The sequence below is a fragment of the Chanos chanos genome, chromosome 1 (assembly GCF_902362185.1).
Source record: "Chanos chanos chromosome 1, fChaCha1.1, whole genome shotgun sequence".
Taxonomy (NCBI): Eukaryota; Metazoa; Chordata; class Actinopteri; order Gonorynchiformes; family Chanidae; genus Chanos; species Chanos chanos.
This window is the reverse complement of record NC_044495.1, coordinates 39,177,400-39,201,162: the sequence shown is the minus strand read 5'-3', so window position 1 is coordinate 39,201,162 and position 23,763 is coordinate 39,177,400. Positions and strand designations below refer to the sequence as shown.

At 40.3% G+C, this 23,763-nt stretch overlaps 1 protein-coding gene across 1 annotated transcript in view; it reads right to left on the bottom strand.

The window, feature by feature from the left end:
* Positions 1-1,361: 1,361 nt before the first annotated feature.
* Positions 1,362-23,763, bottom strand: part of mical2b (microtubule associated monooxygenase, calponin and LIM domain containing 2b) — a 47,576-nt gene continuing 25,174 nt past the window's right edge. Inside the window, exons 21-35 of the mRNA XM_030788935.1 lie at positions 21,688-21,792; positions 20,224-20,410; positions 19,456-19,517; positions 18,785-19,130; positions 13,561-13,672; positions 12,916-12,974; positions 11,557-11,625; positions 10,502-10,611; positions 9,257-10,088; positions 8,231-8,310; positions 7,014-7,112; positions 6,731-6,824; positions 3,267-3,366; positions 2,799-2,872; positions 1,362-1,546 (exon numbers count right to left, since the gene is read on the bottom strand). Of these exons, the coding sequence (XP_030644795.1) occupies positions 1,362-1,546; positions 2,799-2,872; positions 3,267-3,366; positions 6,731-6,824; positions 7,014-7,112; positions 8,231-8,310; positions 9,257-10,088; positions 10,502-10,611; positions 11,557-11,625; positions 12,916-12,974; positions 13,561-13,672; positions 18,785-19,130; positions 19,456-19,517; positions 20,224-20,410; positions 21,688-21,792 (2,514 nt within the window). The remainder of the gene's footprint in view (positions 1,547-2,798; positions 2,873-3,266; positions 3,367-6,730; positions 6,825-7,013; positions 7,113-8,230; positions 8,311-9,256; positions 10,089-10,501; positions 10,612-11,556; positions 11,626-12,915; positions 12,975-13,560; positions 13,673-18,784; positions 19,131-19,455; positions 19,518-20,223; positions 20,411-21,687; positions 21,793-23,763) is intronic.

Below are 23,763 nucleotides of genomic sequence, written 5' to 3'. Positions count from 1 at the left end.
CTTTTATTTCAGTTAAAACTTAACTATGTCAGTTCATAAATCGCAGAGGAAGAAGACGTTTAAATTTGAGTGTATTCCAAATTTAGCATTTTAAAATACATATTAGAGTCTACTGGTACGGTAATTGAGGAGCACGCGACCTCAATCTCCATTTACTGTTATTGTGTGTGAAGAACAGATGCTATACAATAGGAACAAAGTTCTTCTGCATGGTTCTTATTACCTACTTAGAACCTCCCCTGTCATAATGAAAACCACAATAACTTATAAATGTGACTGTTACAGTATAAGTTCAAACGTATTAAAACAAACATACAATCATTAGTATCATATTTATTAAATAAATTACCCAAATCATACAGAACATTAAAACAAGATTTCCAAAACTAACAATAAGTACTCTCAGTAGTTGATTAGTGAGGGTGAAAACAATAAGTACTCTCAGTAGTTGAGCAGTGAGGGTAAAAGCTATCATCCAGTATTTGGCAGTGTTTCAGGCAAAACGTCGATATGTTTGTTTGGGTTTTTTTTTTTATTTGAGGAAAAAACAAACGCTCAGCCATGATTTGAAACCTTAACTTATTCCAGACCCAAACCCAGCGCGTTACACAGAACCTGCTGTTGGCTTTTGTAGATCAAAACAAAGGGAGGGAAAACAAAAGATTCTTGTCAGTGTTTAGACAGTTAGGTGCTGATTAAAACAACAACAACAATAACAAAAACAACAACAACAACAACAACAACGACACAAAAACATCACACAGATATCACATTCATTAAAAAAAAGAAAAGCACAATACCAGCACATTCATTCAAAGTTGTACATTTCAAAAATATAGTGAGACAAACACAAAAATATCAACACATGAACACTCAAAGGCTGTGTCTTGCACTTCCCTGCATATGAAAATCTGTGCTCAGGGTAACTCTCCCAGGCTACACACTCAACAATTGCAAGCCCAGGACAGATACTTAATATTAGTGTTTAAGTTTTGGTCAGTAGTGAAAAAACAAACAAACAAAAAACCCAAATAAACTAGTGAACGAACACAATACAGTTTGAATGAACTCAATTCTCATTAATGAGGAGGCACTTAATTGGTTATAATTTTATTTCTTAAAAAGCAACCCAGCAGTTAGACGGTATGGAGGTTTCTTTTGTGTGAGCCAGTCTGTTATAGCAAACAACAACGTTCACAATTCCGCAACAAGACAACATTTAAAAGGAAAATCGATCAGGTAGGATGTAGCACTGTCTTTCCGTCAGGTTCCAGACATCGAGTAAGGTCTGGTTGGTTAACGCTATGTCAGTGTGACACTGATAAACCCAGGGTAGGGTTTTATCTTGGGTTTGGTTCATCTCAGGTCCAGTGGAACTGGTAGCCTTTGGACAGAACCAAGCTCTCGAGATCACGGTCCTCTGCTCTCTCCTGGAGCCTCTGCTCCTCCAGCTGACTCACCAGGTAGTCTCTTTTCTCTACCACCTTCATGATCTCCACCAGGAGCTTCTGCTCCTCCATCTGCTCCGCCGAGCTCTTGCTCCTCTCTGTAAGAGATGGGTAACCAACAAAACAATACCAGCAGTCAGCTACTAAGGTCATCATTTTTCTCTTTCTGAATGGACTGACTTGTACTAATGCTTACATCCGACCCACCACACCACTGCCAGATATACTGCTTATATTTTTTGTATACATATATTTTAATATATTTATATATTTTATATACTTATTATATATATATATATATATATATATATATATATATATATATATATATATGTGTGTGTGTGTGTGTGTGTGTGTGTGTGTGCGCGCGTGTGTTTATATATAATCATTTTAAATTGAGGTAAGTCCATGGAGATGTAAACACTAAATGTATTAGAGCACCAGGTTGCCACAGAAACTCAGGCTAAAATTCAAAACCTTAATAACCAGAGCACTGGGGATGTGGCTCTCCACATACCAGGGTAAAATCTCATCAAGGAGAGAGCAAGTTAGCAAGTTTATATTTACAGCCACATACAAAGACTGAAATATTCAATATATTTTCTATGTTCCATAGATAAACAACACACAGAACAACACATCTATAGAGGTTGGCAAGGTGAGCTATAGATGGATAGTAACTGAAGACACTGAATAGTAATTTGGATGAACAGTAGTTTGGAGAAATTCACAAACACTGATTCAGTTTCTTTCTCCATGTTGGTAACCTTGCAGTGTGGAACCAATGTTACATAGGTAAAATGGCTACTGTACTCATTTCTTACATTTTAATATCAGATGATTTGTAAATGTAATGAATTCTATTATTGACCCTCCAGTTGAATACAGCTGACCTGTTAGCTATACATTATATCCTTCTTCTGTGTATTGTTTATAGAAAGTAAAAGTTCTACTGGAGGTTACATCTAGAGGACAAGTAAAAAAATAAAAAATAAAAAACAAATTCCTAACTGCTTTGCTTTCTGAGCAGAAATAAACTCTTGTTCCCGGAGGCCAAGGACCCACCATAGACTTGCAAATGAGGATATCATCACCTTGAACAATCCTATTCACTCACAATCACAGTCCTGACACATTGTTTTATATAAAACCCATTTCCTATGCTTTATGCTTTATTTATTAGAGAGTTTATCCTGAGAACACTAATAAAAATGATTTCTCTTTCTCTTTGTCAAAATGGAAAAGTATGTGATAACTTAATACAACAACACACAGGATCACAAATGTTGTGTTACTATATTGTATATATTAGTGAGAAATTGTATCTGTGTAGGTGTGTGTGTATCTCACCATCTATGGCCATCCTGCGCCGTAATTCCTGCTGTAGCTGACTTTGAGTATCCTCCAGTTCGAGTTCCTCAGCACTGAGAAAAAAAACCCAATCAGATCAGATCTGCTGAGATGAGGAACGTCAGACAGAATCATTACATATACCTACCCAACCTCTGAAACACTTTACCTGTAGCATTCTCTCTCCTTCAAACTAACTTTCAGTAACTAAGATTTTCCCAGATAATTATGGATAGCTCCTCTGGGCGTTTGCATTCATATCTTGACTAAATGACAAGAGGAGTGCTTTCATTGGATGTCTTATCCACCTCTGTTGAGACTCTAAACTCACTGCAGGAGACTAGCATATGAGGAATTCTCTTCATATACAAATGGAGAGGAGGAAAAGTATCTCACCCAAAAGGAAAAAAACAAAACTAAACATAGGCCAACATGATATGTCAAAACTACGGTGGCAACGTCACTCACAAGATCATGAGCTCTCTCTCGTATCGGGACAGTTTGTTCTTTTCCAGAACCAGTTTGAACCAGTTTTGTAAGAGCTGGGCTTCGTCCTCTGAGTCGTCGTCTGTAAACACATTAGAAACACAGAAAAAACTATGTTTACTACCCATAGCGGCTCATGGCGTCCTCACCAACACCACTCCTGCGGCAAATGTTCAGTAACTGAGCAGATGAGCAATTTCTCACAGTTATAGAAGTTAGTGTACATACTTAACACACTTAAACCCCTCATAGAGTTAAAAATGCTTTAAAGCATTTGGTATATTTTCTGAATACAGATTGTTCCTAGTGACAAACAAAATCTCTTGAATTGGTTTTACTAAGGGCCTCATCAACTTTAAGACCTCTCAAAGCATATGGCACATTTTCAAGTTGCTGATTTTTTTCTAATTGACAAGTCTTTGGCTTAAAATTTCTTTTTTAAAGGATTTATTTATGAAACTGTGGAGCCCCAAAGACCACCAGATGTTGTGTCCTGTATATGGAGCTGTGTCCCCAGATAAGCCATTATATGTACAGTTTTCTTTAGGAGACCTTTGGAATTTTCCTCTCTCCTTTGTCAAACTGCACAGAGGAGCTTTCTGTATGTCAGCATGACCAGAGAAACAAGAAGAAAGAAAAATGTGTGTTGTGTGTGTGTGTGTGTGTGTAGAGCATCAACCAGGTCATTGCCACACATATAGCCTCAATGGAAAAAAAAAACTGTTTCTGCTCTCTTAAATGCAGGCTTAGTAGTTAACCACAGGTACAGTTTCCAAACACTTTTACCTACTCCTGTTCCATTTTCTTTCCATTTGGAGCCTGCCAGTGTCACTTAACAAAGAACTAACTCCCCAGAACACAGCACCCTCCCAACCACCACTGTTTTATAGAATAACTATCTGCACAAAGATGCATAAACACAAGGTACAATGAGCAGTGCTGGGTTTCAACCCTTCGTTAGCCCTTCGTTAGATGTTCCTCATGCATTTCTTAATTAAAATCCACAATAAGGCACTCTCAACTCAAATGAAACCTGCTGGATAAAGACATCAAATTCCCATCTCGATACATGTGATGTAAACGAGCATCACTCCCAGTGCTCACATCCGTGAAACATTAAGAATCGACGGTTGAACAAGAAATGCCATTTTCGATACTTTGGTCTCAAGAGAGAACTGATTAGCTTTTCGATCTCAGAACACACGACTAACACTGAGCGGTCACATGACTCACTTTCAGATACAGCTTTTCTTTCTGATTCTTTTCTTTTGTCTGATAAGAGTTAGAAAGAGGGGAGTGCATCTTTGCTTAGAAGTCTGTACTCCCCAAGTGTGAGTGGGGACCCATTCAACCATCACAATCCCAAATCCACTTGACAGTCTCTGGACACAAAGTGCGGTTTGCCTAAAAGCTGTGAAGCATTAAAAGGTATTTCGGAGGAGGTAGAATGGGGTGGTTGGAGAGAGAGGGGAAAAAACTGAAGCATGGCAGATGTTAACATTCAATTTACAGTACAGGCAATAACTCATTCTTGGCTTTCAGCACTGTGATTATAAACTCATTACGGGCAAAAAGACAGCGAGGATTTGCCTTTTTTGTCATCGGAAAGAGCTGCTGGCTTTAATGACAAGCATGTATATCAACATTTGCTGAAATAATGAAATATTACATTTTCAGACCATTTTGTAGGATTTGACTTATTTATTTTTTTTACATGTCCTGCTCTATTTACAAGAACCATTACCTCTGCAGCCATTTCAACACAATTTTAACTTTAAATGGCCATTTGTTTGAATGCAAATCATCATCATTTGAGACTCGATTTCCCCCCCCCCTCTGCTCCTCCACAAAAAGCTTTGCTCTGTGAAACGGTTTATGGACCATGATGTTCAAGGTGGTGAAATGTATGATTTTTGAAGCACAAGTAAAACCATGTGACAGAAAGAAAAAAAACCCCAGCACACACTGTCCTTTACTATCTGATTATCCACACCAATAGAATAACCTTGCACAAGCTTTTTTTCCCCCTCATCATAAACCCACACACAATAAGACCACTCTGTGTTAGGGAGCAGAGCTCCACGTGGAAACCATTGTTACTGTCTGAGAATTATGGCCACTGATATCGGAGCATTGAGGTTTGGTTTAGATTCATCTGATCAGTCAAAACAACAGCACACGGCCAAAAACAACAGTCACGCGAGTCTTTCACACACTGGTTAAAGAGGAAAATACCCAGTGTCTCTCACAGGCCTAGCTTGATTTACACTGCATACATACTTAATGTACATTTCATTACATTACAGATGTGGGATAAAACCAGTGGTGCATATATCCTCTCCATGTTAAAACATGTAATTCATATGGATGACACTGTAGAAAAGACATTGGCTGTATGGCCATGTAAGATATTAAGGGACCTATTATCATCAGGGCTTCATAAACACACCTGACATGTTTCATGTTCACGTTCATTAATTTGATCCTTTGTGCTTTGAGATCCCTCATTCATTAACAAATGGACGAGTGAGATACTCGACTGAATCTCTCACCAGGCTCGTCTCTTCCTACTTACATCACAGGGTTCAGGTGATTCTACAAAGTCACCCATTACACACACACATACACACACTCTTACAAACCACATGACGACTGAACATTAGAGTAGCAGAGAGCAAGTCTCTGGAGGTTTGTCAAACAACCTGTTATTCAATTTGTAAATACTAAAAATAAAGCTCATGAGAAATGACATGGGTAATGACATTCGTCATCCGTTCCTTCTGGTCTTCTGAAGCATAATATTACTCAATTCCTTCAGAAAAAGCAAGTGTTTTTTTTTTCTCAACGGAGCTGAGCTACATTAAATCAATCAATCAACCAATCAAAAAGGAAAAACCCTTCTTGTCCTCTCTCTTTTGCCGGATTCTTTTTGCATTAAGAGAAAACTCTCTTATGCAAAACTCTCTAATGGTGCCCCTGTCTTAACCCCATTTCACAGACAAATGAGACTTTTTTGGCAGAGCACTAGAATAAATAGAGTCCTTAACACAGGGAAGCAGTCATTCACATCTACCACAACAGTCTTGTATTGGTAAGGCTCAAACTCTGAGTTTTATGTTTTGCCACTATCTCTTGTCTTTTGGTCGTGAGGCACACATAAGACAAAACTGTGTGTGCGTAGTCACACAGAAAACACTTCGTTTAGCCTTTTAGAGCCCTGTACGTGGCAGTTACCAACTGACACATTTAATTAAAAAAAAGTATCAGGGAAAACACCCCAGTGTTTGAAGGATGTTTGGGAACTGCACAACCCAACAGATGCATTCATGATAAGTGCATCCCCCCTTCCCCAAACTGTATGCCTATCCTTGTAACTTTGTGTTGAAACACTATGATCTAACTAACAGAGGTGTGGTTGTGAGCGACTCTGCCAGATTGTTCCTTACCCGTCTCTCCCCTTAGGACCTTCTCCAGGGCCACACCCTTCTCCTCCAACTCTCTGTGTTTCTCCTCCACTTCCTCCAGCTGCCTTTGGATGATCTGAACCAAACATCACACATCCAGTCACAACAGGCAATGACACACACACACACACACACACACACACACACACACACACACACACAGAGACAGACCCATAACCCACAATAAACCTTCAACGTGCAGTGTGTATACACAAACACACACACACACACACACACACACACACACACAACACACACTGCTCACCTGAGCTCTGTGGAGTCTGCGAAGCTGCTCTCTCTTGGTCTGCTGAATGAGCAGCTTCTCCTGTTTCCTCTGCTGTCTCTCTGGCGAGCCGTTCTGAGACTGAGATGAAAAAGCAAACGGCAGCACAGCAAGCGCGGGTCAGTCGCTTCAGTAAAATTAAGGACGTTAATATCACAGCTTCAGCACCAAACTGAGCAGCCAAAATGATTTTGTAACCCTGTTAATTGTTAATGAACATGTCAAGACTCCAGAGATTTAAGAATCTAACTGATGCTTTGATCAAAAAAGTAATTAAGTAATTATTACAGTAATTCATTTATACATTTGGACAAATTCCCTTTATGAACATGGTAAAAGGAAGATTTTACTTGGACGCCTGGTAAATGTGGAAATGAAATGAAAAACATTGAAACACTTATTGAGCTACTGTGTACTTATCTCCCATTGAACACCATGGCCTTGAGATAACATTTGAAAATACAACAGTCACTGTATACAGGGAAAAAATAAAGACATCAAGCTTTCCGGAGTGAAGAGCTCCTGGAGTGGGCTAGAGAAAAGCCAAGTTGTATATGTTCATTGTCAAACAAGGTGTGTGAAAGGGAGAATTAAGAATTAGTAACATGATGAATAGGAATCAGCGGTGGGTGTTGTTGAGGCAGAATGTTAGCAAAAAAAGGTGCTAGACATATCTTTATAAACACAGTCACGTTGCGTTTCAGGAAAATACGGCAAATATACAATTTATCAAAAAATACACACACACACACACACACTTTTGCACAACAGTGTCTCCTTGGCCTTTATATTTCAATATTCTTGATTTCGAAAAGGGCTTCACAATTACAAAGGTCAGTCTTTGGATTTACAACCTACAATAGCTTTGTGCATACAATGATCTTCTTGTCAAAAGAAGGAGTTATCAGTTCTCTCGCAAAGCAACCTTTGCTTTGCCACACACCGCCGCAGAAAACACAGACGCATGCTCTTGATATAAACATTATACCACCCAGGCCGTTTGGAGAGAGAGAGAGAGAGAGAGAGAGACAGCGGGGACACACACAGTGTTCTGTAAATAGTTATTGTGAGGATGTGAAATTCTTATTCAGTCATGTTCAGTCGTAATCCTTCTCCTAATGCAGACCGATAGTACGCTCCCGATCCCTGTTTGTTTAGTGTGGCTTGTAGAGGACACAGAAAAATGATGTGGCCTTTACCTTGGTGGGCTCTCGTTCGTCCTCCTCGCTGGAAGTGCTGTCCACCTCCTCCTCTTGTTGTTGCTGATGCTGTGTGGATGCTGCCAGTAAACAGTGAAAATCACAATCAGGACATCTTTACCGCACACATGGTTTACAAACATATCCAAACCTGCGATTAACCTAACGAAACTCTACATAAAAGCTTACCTGATATGTTTAAAAATGATACAATTGAATTATTTTAAATTGTATAACAAAGTTGAAAAATTCTGAAAGATGAAGGCTGGGCACCTGGTGCCAATGGTGTAGGAAAAGTACAGTGAATAGTTCACCATGAATATTAGACTAAACACTAATATCACTTAGCCATAACTATAACCTTACTCAAGAATCTGATTATCATTTCTGCCTGAAAATCCCAGTTTTATGATGCTATTTGTAGAAATCTCATTGACCACTCATTAATATACTGTCGAGATATAAACGGCCCTGTCGGTACCAGTTCATTTTTCCGTGTGATGTAAGATAGCTTTTTTCCCCCCAGTATGGCTGCTGAAAGAGGCTTTGTTATGAAATATTGTATAAGACTAGATTTTGACTAACTCACTACAAGATCTGTGCCTAACTGCTGCATGCTGGGAACATAATGAGAGACAGTGGGAGATTATTGTTTAAACAGACCCAGACCATAAATAACCATGGAGCCAATCAAAGAAAAGCAGCACAGCATTTTTACTCCCCAGCCCTAACACACCCTCACCCTGCAACCCCCCCCCCCCCCCCCCCCCCCCCCCCCCCCCATAGAAGAGAGAAGCATAACATAGCCTGAGGAATCCATGGCTTGCATTGCAATCTTAAAGAAACAAGTTGTTGATATTCCAGTTAATATGTAAACACAAGATTAACCTTCTAGTTCAGCACGAGAAAAGAATGTTATGGTTGTATAATTTTTCACAACAAGTAATTTTTGTGTGATTAATAGGTAATAAACAGACATGAGGGAAAATAAGGGGGAGCGTGTAAAATGAAGGTCTCTATGGTCACCTTTGTTCCTGAATTTGGAAAGGATGGACCAGATGTCCCTCTCCTTGTTCTCCGCACCTCCGCTCCTGGCTCCTTCCGTCCTCTGCAACCTCAAGGAGGAGAAGAAGTTGAGTTTTCTGGTTGGCAGCGAGGCCAGGTCATCTTTGGAGGTCCTGGTCTTGTTACTGTCCAGGGCCACCTGCTCAAGGAGGGCGGTGATCTCGCTGCCGCTCCTCAGTTCTGATTGGCTGCCCCTTGAGGTGGCCTCCGCACCTGCGCTCTTAGCAACCTCTACAGCAGGGGCAGCAGAATCCTGTCTGTTCTGGGTGGATGATCCAGGCATGAAACTATAGTTGAAGGAACCTTCAGAGTACGGCCTGGGTTTAGGGACCACGTTCCTCTTAAGCACGGCCGTGTTGGAGCCTGACTTGCGGGAGATGGATCTCCGGAGGGCGCTGGACAACAGCTGGAGGCCCGACAGAAAGTGGCTTGGTTCAGGCTGGTAGGGGTGTGGTTCCTGCTCTGGCTGGGGTTGAGGTAGTGGAGGTTGCTTGGTTTGAAGGTCCTCAGTTTGGCTGTTTCCTACTTCATCTCTTCCCTCTGTTGCAGCTCCCTTCAGTGAAACCTGGTCCAGCGAAGGCACTTCCCAGTTTAGCAGGTTTTCCTTCTGAAAAGCGGAGAGGCTGAGTTTTTTCTTGGGACTAGAGGAGCTGTGTTTGTCCAGGGAGGTGACAGTGATGTCAGGTGGCTGTTTTGGGGAGGGTGTGTTGAGTTTGGGGGTCTTTAGACCGAGGTGGGAGCGATATTGGGGGAGTTCGGCCTGGGGTGACTGCTCCTCCTCCTCCTCTTTTGACTGGACGTAGTGTGAGATTTTAGACAGTGTGTCAAATTTTTCTGGGGATGCCTGTGTGTTACAAACACACATACATGCACACATACACACACACACACACACACACACACAAAGACACTGATTCACTTGGTTCTTATCAACAGTGTATTTGTAATTTTGTAATCGCTGACATACAATAGTTAAATTCATGCATTTAATTTAACACAGCATGCAGATTACGTTAGACAGAAAACATACAAAATATCGTTCTTCTAATGATGAAACAGTTGTAGAATCCAAATAATAATGAATTAATAATGATTTCATGAGCTGTTGCTGTGTGTAACTTAAAGGACATATGCACAAAATTCAGTAATGACAGGTTAATTAAAAAAAAGAAAGGAAAAAAAAGAAGAATGATTTACAGATCTTACAGGTCTTTGAATCTCTTCAAAATCTGAGTCTTCCTCCTCTTCTATGCCTGTGTGATCTTTATCTGCTGCTCTGCCGTGGTCCAAAGACCTCAGTAGAATCAAGGGCAGCGCTGAGGATGAATAAAGAGCTGCTTCATTAACACTGGCTAAACTCAACAACAAATATGCATTAACATACGCATAAATGCCACGTTAATGCATTTAAGATGTATTTGGACCTTATTATCACTGTAAATGTATGCACCATGCTTCGGGGACTGTGGGTCCGTGTTATGTGTGTGGGAATGAGAAAGTGAATACATGGAAGGGCTGAAAGTCATTACGAATAAATTACCATAATTCACTTCCACTTACAATGCATGAGAATCTTACACTCTCCCTTGTCGTGAGCACTTAATTGCCTTTGCATAATTGTCATTAAAAACAATTAGACATTGTAATGCATCACAATGAGGCCCTGTGTTTTGTCCTTTCAACAGTTTTCCCACCACAGAAAAAAAAAGCCTCTTTTCAACAGAAGCCAACAGCGCCCTCTAGTGAAGACTACACAAGAGCATGTTGCACTGCAGAGTCAGGTCTAACAAAACATACTTACAGAAATGATTAAACTAAGAAGATATTAATTACAACTACACTGACTAGAGTCAGATGTTTTTTTATAGAATATTTTTCTAAGTGTGACTTAACGTCTCATCGTCTATATTCAAGGTTCTGAATTTTATATTTCACGACAGGATGTTTTGCCAAGTATTTTCTAAAGATGTGTTTTTGGATATGAAAATATACTGGGCTGATCTATAACATTTCCATGGCCAAAAATGTTTTAAAGCTACAGTAATGAAACAGAACAACAGTAAGTTGACAAATCTGAATCCATTTAAGATGAATGAAAGGTCTACAAATTAGATTTGCTGCGGTGGACACCGAGAGAGATACACGCCGATTCTTCACTTGCTACCTTTTGTCAAGAAAAAGAGGGAGTGATTTAGCAAACACATGACACACAGACAAGATGCAGTTACACAGACAGAAACAGAACTTGAAGACCCACTCACTGGCTCGAATTTTCCTCCTCCAGTAGCTGCTTCGGCTGGACGGCGCTCCTTTGGCATTGACACGCTCCGCTGAAGGAACAGACGTGTATAAATGAATGCAGGTTTATGAAACAGTCTCAGTAGAGGGTTTTTTTTTTTTGTGTGTGTGTGATTTACAGCTGAGACGTTTTCCACATTACCAAAGTATATGTACCGCTTCACATAACTCAAAATTTATTCCTAGAAAACTAGACGCATATTTTTATATTACTCTTCTCAGTTTAGCATACTGCCAGCTATAAATGTCACTTTTATCACGGAGTGCTTTTTTCTTACAGCAAGGGCTCGTGTTTGTAAGCTTTATTCAAGCCAGACCAGCAGACGCAATCTTGAAAGGAATAATTTTATGCCGTTCTTCACGGAACACACACATACAGGCACGCACACACACACACACACACACACACCAGCTGCTGTTTAATCAACTACATATGTGACTCTGAACACAGTGTTCAATCCAAGACTGTCTAAGCTGCCAAGACAAACACTGAGTTTATGTGAGAGGCTGCTGGGCCTACCACTCCCTGATCCCACTGATAACTGAAGCAGTGAGAGCCCTAATACAAAACTGTGTTTCTCGCAGACCTGGGGCTAAAAGGGGACACTACCATAGACACTACCAAAGAGGACAGTCTACCATAGACTCAATGTCTTAACACACAGAGTTGTGAATGGGGCATATGAAACAAAGGATACGGAGACTGTGCCGTCTAAGGAGAGGGACAGCTTTATTTTAAAACACTTTGAAGTCTTTACAATGGGAATTCTTTACAATGTCACCTTTTTCCTAAAAGTGTACGATGGAATTTGACATGTACACAGTCTGTTTCAGTGTGTAGGTGTATCTAAAGGTTTGTTGTACGTTAATTGTCATATGGTTGTCAAATGGTCTAAAAGGTGAATGAAAGAGCTCCCAACAAACTTCCACTTTGTCACTCCTCAGGAAAGACTGACGGAGACGATGACAACGATGAAGAGCTGTGACATGGACGAGTTGTCGTGCGACCTGTCACTCGATGGCTATTTTTCATTTCTTTACTAATAAAAGTTTTTTACTTTCATCACCTCTCTGTGTCATTATGGCTTATTTGAGATCATCTCTGCTTCTTTGCGAGTAAACTGAGCGTTTTAAGTAAAACGAAGAAAACAGTTTTCTGCTCAAACTGTAGTAGAGCCAGGTTAAAAACAGTCAATGACTGTATGAAAAAGATGATTTAAAGAGTTTTTTTGTAACGGCAGTGGCGAGTGAATGCTGTAGGGTTTGGGAGTGGAGATAAATCATGATGTGTGTGAAGCTGTACATGTAGAGTGGATACTCACCTTTGTGCTGGTGTGAAGAACTGGGACCCAGTGGCTCTTTTCCATCATCTTTAACAGCACTGATCAGACCAGAGAGGGGGGGGGAAGAGGGAGAGAGAGAGAGAAAGACAGAGAGAGAGAGAGGGAGAGAGAGAGAGAGAGAGAGAGAGAGAGAGAGAGAGAGAGAGAGAGAGAGAGAATGTAAGAAAGCAGCTGTTAAACGCTGAATGAAAATATCTGGGGATTTCTGAGGGTAACTGGGGTTAAGTGGGTGTTTTCATTATATCACAAGAACAGGAATTTCTTGTGGTTTTTTGTAAAACTGGCAATGAAAGTTGCCAATTTTCGCATAACATGAAGACACTAAACAACAGTACCATGTTTTACAGCTGACCCTTCTCTGTAGCCAAAATATAAAACAACCAACGTGAAAAATAAAAATGTATCAGTCAGTGTGCACACTGAGAACATGGTCTCTCGTTTATGAGGCAAATGAATGAAGCCTTCCAGCTCCCAGACAAAGATGTGTCTTCAACTCTGTGTCCTGCTTTCACAGTAAGACCTCCACACGGGTCTCCTGTGGTCCTTATTTGAAGTCTGTGAGAAGAGAGGCAGTCTGTCTGTCTGTCTGTGGAGTGTGTTTGACTGCTGATGTGGTAGACTTACCTCATGCTAATAACCTCAGTAGAGTCAGAGAGCTCCATCTCCTCTGGCATGTCTGACACCAAACTGCTTCCGTCGCCATCACCCTCACGATCTCCAGCCTCATACTGAGATCCTGCACCGTCAAGAAACACATCATACACACACACACTGATATACATACATACATGCACACATACACATATGTGTCTCTGTGTGTGTGTGTGTATACATATAAACATACCATACCATGCACTAACGCACACACACACACACATATATATATATATGTATCTATGAAATATATGCATATGTTTCATGTTATGGACTCAACTATCACAAATGCCAGCAAGCTTCTATTAGCTCTCTCTGTTAGCATAAGAAGTTCTGAACATTTCCTAAAGTGTGTCGGTACATTAGACAGATGAACTGTGCTGATGCCTGCAGATAAGCAGTAGGTAAAAGAGAGCACAAGACTTCATCTACATTTTTTGTAGCATGTGTTTCAGTTGTGAGATGCCTGTATGAGGAGATAGTCATGTCATTTAAGAGAAGGACACTTCAGTTTTCAGATGACTAAAAGGTGGTGTTAAATGTTTGACACTCCTGGTGTTGTATCATTTCTGTGAATGAGATACCCTTGAGATATCCTTGACCTCATAAAAGAAGTGATGAGAGAGAAGTATACTGGCCTACTCTGACAGCATTTTGTGAATATGTGAGAATGAAATCAGTTTGGTTTAAATTAATAACTTAAATATATCTGTGCTTTTAAAAGATCTAAGATCATGATGTAGAGGTTACAAAAGGTCAGAACAGAACTGCTATGGGGCTTTTCCATTTAAACCATTTAAACACAGCAAGCCACCGAAGTTTTTTCCTTTTCAACCTCCAGTTTTCTCATTTCAAACCTATGTCTATGAGGCATATTCAGTTTCAGGGAGTTCATATTCAGGGAATAAGAATGTCCAAGGTGAACAGTATTTAGATGCTGAAAAAAAGGAAGGAAAAAAAAAGAGACAAAAGGAGGCTCTCAGAAGCCCAGGATGTTGGTTTGAGCTTTTGCTGTGAAGATGGCCTTGCTAGCTTGTCAGCAATGGTTCAGAAATCCTTACAGCATGTAGACAGATTCAGTTCACAGAAGCGGACTGCAAAACAACCTTGAGACGCTTTTTCTTGTGTTTTTATATGCTGGTGTATTACAGCAGCATTCAGCATAGCTCCTTGCCAACGACTCAGTCCGGTCACAATTACTCATCGGGTTTCTAATGTCTGTGGTATGAATGGTGAGTGTCATCAAGACCAAGTTCATTCCAGCTTATTAACTTTTACATGTACAATTAGTGTAATGTTAGCATGTCACTGTTGACAGCTATATATATATATATATATATATATATATATATATATATATATACACACACACACACACACACACACACATACATACACACACACACACATATGCATGTATGAGAGTCAAACGAGTATGCGTGCACCTGTGGAAATACTTGGCAACATTTCCATAGCTCTATCAATGACACACATTTTTGGATCTCAGCAGTGTTCAGTAGTGCTGAAACTCCAGACCCATGGATCAATTATGTGTCCAATATTAAAAAAATATTAATATTAAATATTAAAAAAAAGAACCAAACTAAGGTTTTGATTTTTGGTAAATAAAGGAATTTGTACATCATTCGGACTCTGACTTAAATTTTGACTTGAAAGCGTAACTAAGACTAGTTTTTCACCCACTGAACACTGCATGTGTAAGACCTTTGATAAGGGCTTTAATTTTTAAGTCATTTTTCCTGCCGTTATTCACTCTGCACTGTGTTGAAACAACACCACTTTTCACTGTGTCTAACAAGAGCGTGAGACAGACTGCACTTACCCACACTAACTGCTTTTTAAATCTTGTTAACTTCTTTTTAAATACATCTTTAGCGTGTGAAAATCTCTGTGTTCACCAGTCTGTGTGTATTAAAATTCTCCAGTGCCAGTTTACACAATGCATCAAAACTGAAAAACACAACTAGAGAACAATCAGAATTTCTTAAACTGTATCCGGGTTTTCATATAGACCTTTTTATCCCTTCACACTTTTTCTTGTTATCTGTTTCATCCTCAGTCCCTGTAATGGCCACACTGAAGATCAGGAACAAGAGGTCAATATTAATGGCCACACAGGAACTAGAGGTCAATATTAAAGAATAGTCTGTCTATCCACAGGCTGTTAGCAGCCTGCTCTCCTCCTTTTCTGTCTCGTGTCTGTAGAAGAGTGGAACAGAGAAGAGTGATTTTGTGATGATCCACGCAGAAGACATGAAAAGAGGACAGAAAAGAGTCCACAGAATCACCTGTGTGGTGGTGCGGTTTATGGTTTATAGATTTGTAAGGGCAATACCAGTTGAGTCGCATTTGTATTGGGTCTCATGTAGGCACCAAATGACGCTACACAGAGGAAAAAAAGGATCTCGCATCAACATCATTAACCCCTGGCCAAGAGAACGAGTGTCCCGGAACAACCTTGGTTAAAAAAACAAACAAACAAAAAAAACCCCTTGGCTAAAAGTGTCCCAAATGACGACGTTCAGAGACTACAAAATACCTTTATAAATAGGAGAACTTTATATGAGATGGTTAAAATGAATAAATAAATATTGCTGGGTAGGGACCATTGTTTGTTATTGGTAAATAAAGGTTGTTTGAAGTTGGGCTATGCTTGTGGACAGTGTTTTATTTTTAAGTGAAGCAATTCTGTGCTGATGCAGAAAGTGCAGAGTTCTTTTTCCCCTTTTATGAGGGAAGTTCTTTGATTTGTTAATATTGTTAATAGCTGAATATTAACTAGTTGTATTAAATGATATCACTGCAAATGGGTGAACAAAAACTGTAGATAAAGGTACAAAAATATCCAGTACTTTTGAGCATTTCAAAGACTAAAGATCTAGTTTGTTAAACTGGTAGACAAAATGAAGATACGAGAAAGTTACGGCCTCAGAAAAAATCATTTATTTTCATTCTTACAGGCTTTGAATATTGTAAGTTAAGAAAAATACGCACTGCAGATTATGGTGAAATGTACAGACTTGCAGGTGAATTTTTTATAAATAGAGCGAAAAATTTACATCACATGTCCCATCCACAAAGGATTTCGAGAAATTGTGCAAAACTAGTCTTCTCTTGCAACGACCTTGTTTTAGAAGGAAGAGCAGGAGAGAGCTTGCGTGTGGGGCTCTAAGAGAAAAGCAGTGTCTGGAACAGAGGAATAACATTGGGACACAGACAAAGAAAGACAAAGAAAAATGGAAATTATTCTACGGTATGGGGTGGAGCCGGAACGCAAACAAAACTCAAGCCGCTAAACGAAAGAGCGAGGCAGAACCGCAGAGGGGGTTCAGTTGTCTAAAAACATGCTTGGGGGTGGGGCGGGGGGTGGCGGGGGTTAATGACAAAACTGTGCAGCATTTCTGTTAGTAGGTTAAACTTCGGGAAACACTCAAACGTTTTGATCCACGACAAAATCTGACAAAACATACATACAAACAAATAAACAAAACGCCTGTCACACTTATGAAAAATGTCTCCATACACAAGACCCATACCATGCTCTCAAAGGGAAATTGTTAATATGTGGTTAAGCCGCTATGCTGGAAGCCACTGCAAAGCAAACAAAAACAAAAAACAAACAAAAAACCCTCCAAAAACTGTTTTGGGGACCCATGCAGGCAATCACCTTCCTGCTTTCACGATTCAGCCAATCAGAGGTTGCAGCATTGAAAACTTGAAACAAACTTTGTGAGGGTGTGGGAACAGAATGGAAGGATGAAAAATGAAGAGGGATAGAGGAGGAAAGAGAAAATATATAGGCACTTAGATTCACCTTTTCAAAAGGGAATTTCATCTGAGAAATATCAATAATAAGCCTGCATATTATATGTCCAAAGCTCTTGAGGCTAGAAATACCCATATATGGCAAAACAGAGCCAGTCCATTTGAAAATTTAGAATTAATCTTTCCAATTATTACAGGTAAATAACTAGCTATCTCCAGATCAAGACCACCACTAGAATTACAAGCCACTTCATACAAACAACAAAACATCAACTTCAGTCATCACTATTCATTACTCGCTAATCAGATCGATTTGTCTGAAATATTTAAAAGAAAAAGTAAAAAAGTAAAAAAATTATTTGGGAGAAGAAAACTTTGGCAGAATAATCAAGGATTTCTCAAGTATGTTGCACAAGTTATATTTGTACAAGTAATACTGGTATAACTCCCATGTCACACTTTCCACACATCAAAAGATGACATGACTGTCTTTTAAATAAATACAGAAACAACACTGTCTGCACACTATGAACGAGTGTGACTGTTTTGTACCCAAAATCATTTCACATGGACTCACACCTGACTTCAAAACAAACTGAAAAAAACAACTAGCACAAGAGAAAAAAGAACAATGAAACATGAAACGTAATTAAGAAATCTGAGATATAATTGGCTTTCAGTCTTTAACAAAAAAGGTAAAGAAATGAAAAACAACAACAACAAATCAACAATGTTTGGCATTTCCATTGCACAAAAAATGGTGAGAGGAGATGCAGGTCAAAGGTTTTAAAGCAGCCAAGAGGGCTTTCTCTCTCTCTTTCTCTCTGTCTCTTTCTCTCTCTCTGTCTCTCTCTCTGTCTCTCTAAGACATCAGTACCTGTAGCAGCTAGCACAGGTCTGTAGTGCTCCTTTGTCTAAAGTGCTTCCATTAGACCCTTTTGGTCAGCGTTTTTAAAGAGCAACAACACAAAAAAACAAACAAAAAAAACCAACCAAACAAAAAAAAAACACTGGCACAGTTTACACACAAAAAAAGGAGAGGCCAGAATCTTAAAACTACAAGCAAGTGCGAAATATTTTAAGGCCACAAACTGGATGCATGATCTCAGTAACCGTGAGAAAAACATGCAGCGTCAAAATTCTAATTAAATTTTTTTTCTAATTAAATTGTAAGAAATCCGACAACCACAGGGACAATTTGAGTGAAATCGTTAAGTCTGCACTCAGTACTGAACCAGACAGCGCATGTTGCTGTATGCCAATAATCAAACGCTTGTGTCTGTGATCATTATGTCGCCAGGGCAACAGGATGAAAGGGGTCTTATATTGCTAGACTGAGGGGGCCAGAGCAGCATGGTAACTCTGGGAACTCTCTAGGAGAGCCCTAGTGCGGCATGCTGCTCTGAGCTCTGAAAGGTGATTGGTTGGGAGAGCGGAGTTTCCTCCAGACTCATTTGGCCCAGTACCTCCTGCAGAGCACAGAGCAGGGGGAAGCCCAAGCTCAGGAGCTCGTACAGGAAGGCGTAATCCTCCCGTCGCCCCCTGAGGTGGCTCCCCGCCGCTATGGCCGCCCCGTGCATCCAGCGGCTTAGCCGGCGGGGCATGCCGAACAGGGCGTGGCCCACGTGCAGCGGCCAGTGCAGGCTTTTCCTAAGGAGGGAACTCAGGGTACCTGAAGACTGATTCGGAAGGATGCCGCTGGGCGGGAAACCACCGCCTCCGTCAGTCGTGCATACGCCACCTCCGAGGACCTCCTGAGGGAGAGAGAGTCATAACAGTACTGCACCGCTCCAATGCGTCCTTCTAACAGGCATGGTAAAATATGCTCGATACCTTCTGCATATCTGTATCGAAAGATTAGACTGGAAGGCAAAGAACAAAGAGCCAGCACACAGTGATCGATGAAGACTAATGAACAGTGCAAGCTGGTAAAGCTCCCATGAATGTCTGTGATGTAATGAGAGTCAGTTTCCATCTGTAGGTCTGCTACATATTATTTAACAATGTGTTGAGGTGACTGAGGGAAAATATGAGTTTTATTTAAAAAGATAGAACATCGATATACCAAAAATCCATTACCTCTTTCCTCTTCTTGAAGTTGGTTTTACGTTGAGAAAAGTGCAGCTTGCAATAAAACTTCCCTGAGACAAGAATGACAAAGAAAAAAAAAAGAAAAACAAACACCTTTACAAAAAGTCAACAAGATAAAATTAAAAAATAAAGGCATAAATGAAAATGCAATTCAGCTTTGTTCTCAGGGTTTTTAGAGTCTTCATCTATCATGAGAAAGCGACAGTTACGAGCGGTCTGGTACCTTTTAGTTTTTAGAGTCTGAAAAACATCTTTGACTGAAGTGCCTGCTTGTATTAATGTTACTGAAAAGCACTACATAAAGATGTCATATTGTTCTATTATTCAGAGTGGAAAAGATAAATACCAAAGGAAACATTGTTTACAGACATTCCTCTCACAGGACCACAGAAGAGTCAGAGCTGATTTCTAAAGGATATCTAATGAAAATACATTCTACCCCTTCACACAGACACAAGCCAAATCAACCCTCAGTAGATTTATCTTGGTTTTTTCATCAAACTGGCAACAGGAGGTTGACACTGCTCGCTATTGTAATGTCCTCCACAAACCACACATTCACAGTCCCCGCTTTGTGACATACAAGCATAATCATTTAAAGATTCAAGTGCCGAGAGAATTATTCAAAGCGCTGGTGTAGCATTCATTCATTTTAACCTTTGGGGGGAATACATATTTTAAAATGTCATTCCACTCCAAATCAGCCCATTGTCTGATTAGGGACAGCGGCGGATGGCGGGCTGACGCGGAGCGTACCTTGGGTGGAGTCGTAGGCGTGAACCCCGAGCCTCAGGGTACAGTTACAGAAGTCACAGCGGAAACACTCTCTGTGGAAAAAGTGTCCCTCCGCGCTCAGCCGCTCCATCACGTACACACGCTTCTTACAGAAATGACAAGTGTCGCTGCCGCCCAGGTTCTGAGGGAACTCCCTCTGAGGGTTAACCTGTCAGGACGACACCACCAATAAAGAAAAGTCAAAATCAACAGGAGGTTGGAGGAGGGCCTTTCAAGATGAAGAGATCACAAGATATGTCCTGTAATTCAGTGGAATCTGTAACAAAAACGATCATCAAACAGTCATATAGTATATATCAGCATGACGTCAAACAAGCCCAGACATATGGCTAATGGGTCAAGCCAGGTATGTACTGTTGCTGCTTTACTTTACATACAGATACATACAGCACACATACTATCAGTAAGTCAGGCACTTTTAATTGACATGGGTAAATTCAGCTACACTAACCTTTTTTTTTTTTTTTTAAAGCTAGAAACACATGAGGTTTAAAATGTAGCAAAAGGATCACACTTCAGGCTTCAAAGTGTGATCCTTATAAACACCACTCAGAAGCCCTTTAATGCCAAGCTAGACTTCCACTGTTATATGCAAGATCATTGTAGCTTAAAATACAGTGTTTTTTTTAGGAAACTGGGCCCAGGACTGCAGCTTTAGTACAGGGGTACATTCACTAACAGCACAAAAAAAGGATTTTGTTGAATGACGCTTTGATTCGGCAAATGGATAAAGATGAAAAAGGTAATTCTGCATGGCAGCCAATGCCTCTCAGCTCATCGCAGTCTTGAATATTGGGCACACTTATTAACACTATTAAAAACACAACTGTTATTAGTCAAAGCATTTTAAAAGTCAGAGCAGTTTCAGCCACAGGGCGCAGACTAGCCAGGGAGAAGACATTTACCCCTCCACAGTCTCGGCAACATCCGTGAGCTGACGCCTTGGCCTGCGGACAAAAACAGCCACATGACGGCAGAAAACTACTCACGCTGTGTTCAAACCCCCTCCTCCCCCTCGCCCTAGGACACATCAGTACTCTCAGCAGGCCAAGTCACACAACACACTCTTCCCACGAATCAGGTCACTCCCCTACACACACTCTCCTGTATCAGTTCCACTCTTTACACAGCAAAACATTACCCGTTTACCCAAATCAACAGAGTGTCCACACGGTAAAACCCCAGACATATGACCAAAGCCTTCAGCTACTAGTCACAAAGACTGGTCTTTTAAAGGTACAAATCAAATGACTGAACCAAATGATATAATATGCATCACGTAACAATCAAAGAACGAGAGAGTGGCAAAAACAACACACACACAGAAAGAGAGAGAAGCAAAGTACTTGAGCGCTAATAAAACACTGAGTACAAATGGTGTGGGGTCTATATAGTTCATAAGGAATTTTTCTAGATTGTTCTTACCGGTGAGAGAGAACAGGGAGCATTGGGCCTGTGATCGGTCTCATAGAGAATGGCTAGGGTCTCAGCTTTAGCCCCTATGACTGAGGAAACCCTACCCACTGTCCTCTACCATGGCCCAGGGCAGAGACACAGGGTCGGATGGGTCAGGGGAGGACAGGCCAGGAAGGATGACAGAGTAGCCAAAATCCATGGAAGAAAAAAAAAAGACAGCAAATGGGAGGAGAAGGATAAGAAATGGAATTGTGAGGTAAAGTCAAGATACAGTGGAAAAGCAGGGATGGGAAGTGTGGGAATGCAAGAGGCAGCTCTACATGCAGAGGAATGGAAAAAAAAAAAATCTCACAGGCACCGAAATACATGCAACCAATATTATGTCTACTTTCAAACACTAAAACCATGTTACCATAATCCTTAACACAACATTACAGAAAACCGTGAGTTTAATTAATTTGTTCTGTTAATTTACTGAAATACTCAGGCCTGTATGATGTAATATCAATATTTTTTATGGCATCTTTAAAGGTAAGAAGTCACCTTATCAGTGGAAAACAACTTAACAGCTCCATAAAAGGAGTGGTGTCTTTGTTATTACAATTGGCTGGAACAAAGAGTGTCGAAAAAAAAGGTCAAGAAAATAACAGAGGATAGTGTTGGGCTTTGGGTTGGGTTGGAGTCACCAGCAAATCTTTCATCTGAATATACACACAAACCTGGGCAAGTGGGGAAATCTACTCATAGCTACAGTCATCTTCAAAATAAAATACAACAATAAATCTTGAAATGTATTTACTTTCACCCTCAAGCAAACTACAGTTTATACACCCCCCCTCCCCCCAAAAGCGTCACAATTATTGGCATCCCTGTTTTCAGAAGTCTGGCTTCCGTCCCCATATAAACACACTGACACTCAGATTAGCTGTTGTTTGTTTGGTGTGACTGGAGACTGAAAGAGGTTCACACAGGGAGAAATCTTAGCCTGTTACTCCATAATCTTTTCAGATACTTGAAATATTTCTGCCTGCATTTGTGGGCTGCCTGTCTCAAACACAGAGACTAAGGCATGCAAAGCAAGAATGCTCATTTTGTGGTAAGGGAACCATTTCTTTGTGGATTTCAATAAGTTCTCAGGGTCATTTTCTTGCTGGAAGACCTGCTTTCGGCCAAGTTTCCAACCTCCTGCTGAAGGAAAGATCATCCTAGATTTTGGCTAAAAATGACACTATCTTGTCAGTTCACAGAGTTCATGGTGTGCGGTACTGCCATGCCAATTCAGACACTTCACACTGTCCTTCATCTTCATCCACCTGCTTCTGATCCAATCGTCTGTGGTATTCATCAAACTCCAGGCATTTATGTTGTATAACATCACTGATGGGTTTTTTTGGGGGGAGCTACCACTTAGAGTAACCTCTTGGCACGTAAGTAGCATCTAATAGTAGATACAGAGACTTGGAGACTCAAAGATGGAACCAAGTTCTGTAAATCTCCAACTGTGGATTTTTCCTGATCCGGGAAGCGTGTACCCCACTGTGTGTGGGAGAATAAAGGAATACAGCTCTCTGCTCATTGTGTTTTCCATCGTTCTGGTGGTTTTCCACTTTTTATCATCTTGAAACTTGCTTTTATGTCGCCTGATTTTATATTCTATCCATTTTTTGAGGGCCAGCATCCTTGTCTCTATTTCATGAGTTTTTTGCATTTTCCCATGGTAATGGATGACCAATTGATTTTAGATGTGTGTAACCTTGTTTTTACACCCAAGCACAGCCACTGAAAGCCACAACACCCTCTCTCTTCTGACTGAGCTGATCTTAGAGTAGAAAATTAATGCAGCTTTAATTTCATTCAATTACATTCAAAAAAGGGATTTTCATGCAAATATTTTGTTTACAGAACAAAATATTGCTTGTTAACATCCCACTCCTTTTCTCTAAGCAACTGCATTATAATCAAAGAATACATGCACCCCCCACCCACCCCGCCCATTTTTCTGAGCACTGAATATAAAACGTGACCTGTGTTATTGACTTCACACATATTTTCTACTCATTTTAATCAAGAGTGGTGTGACATTTC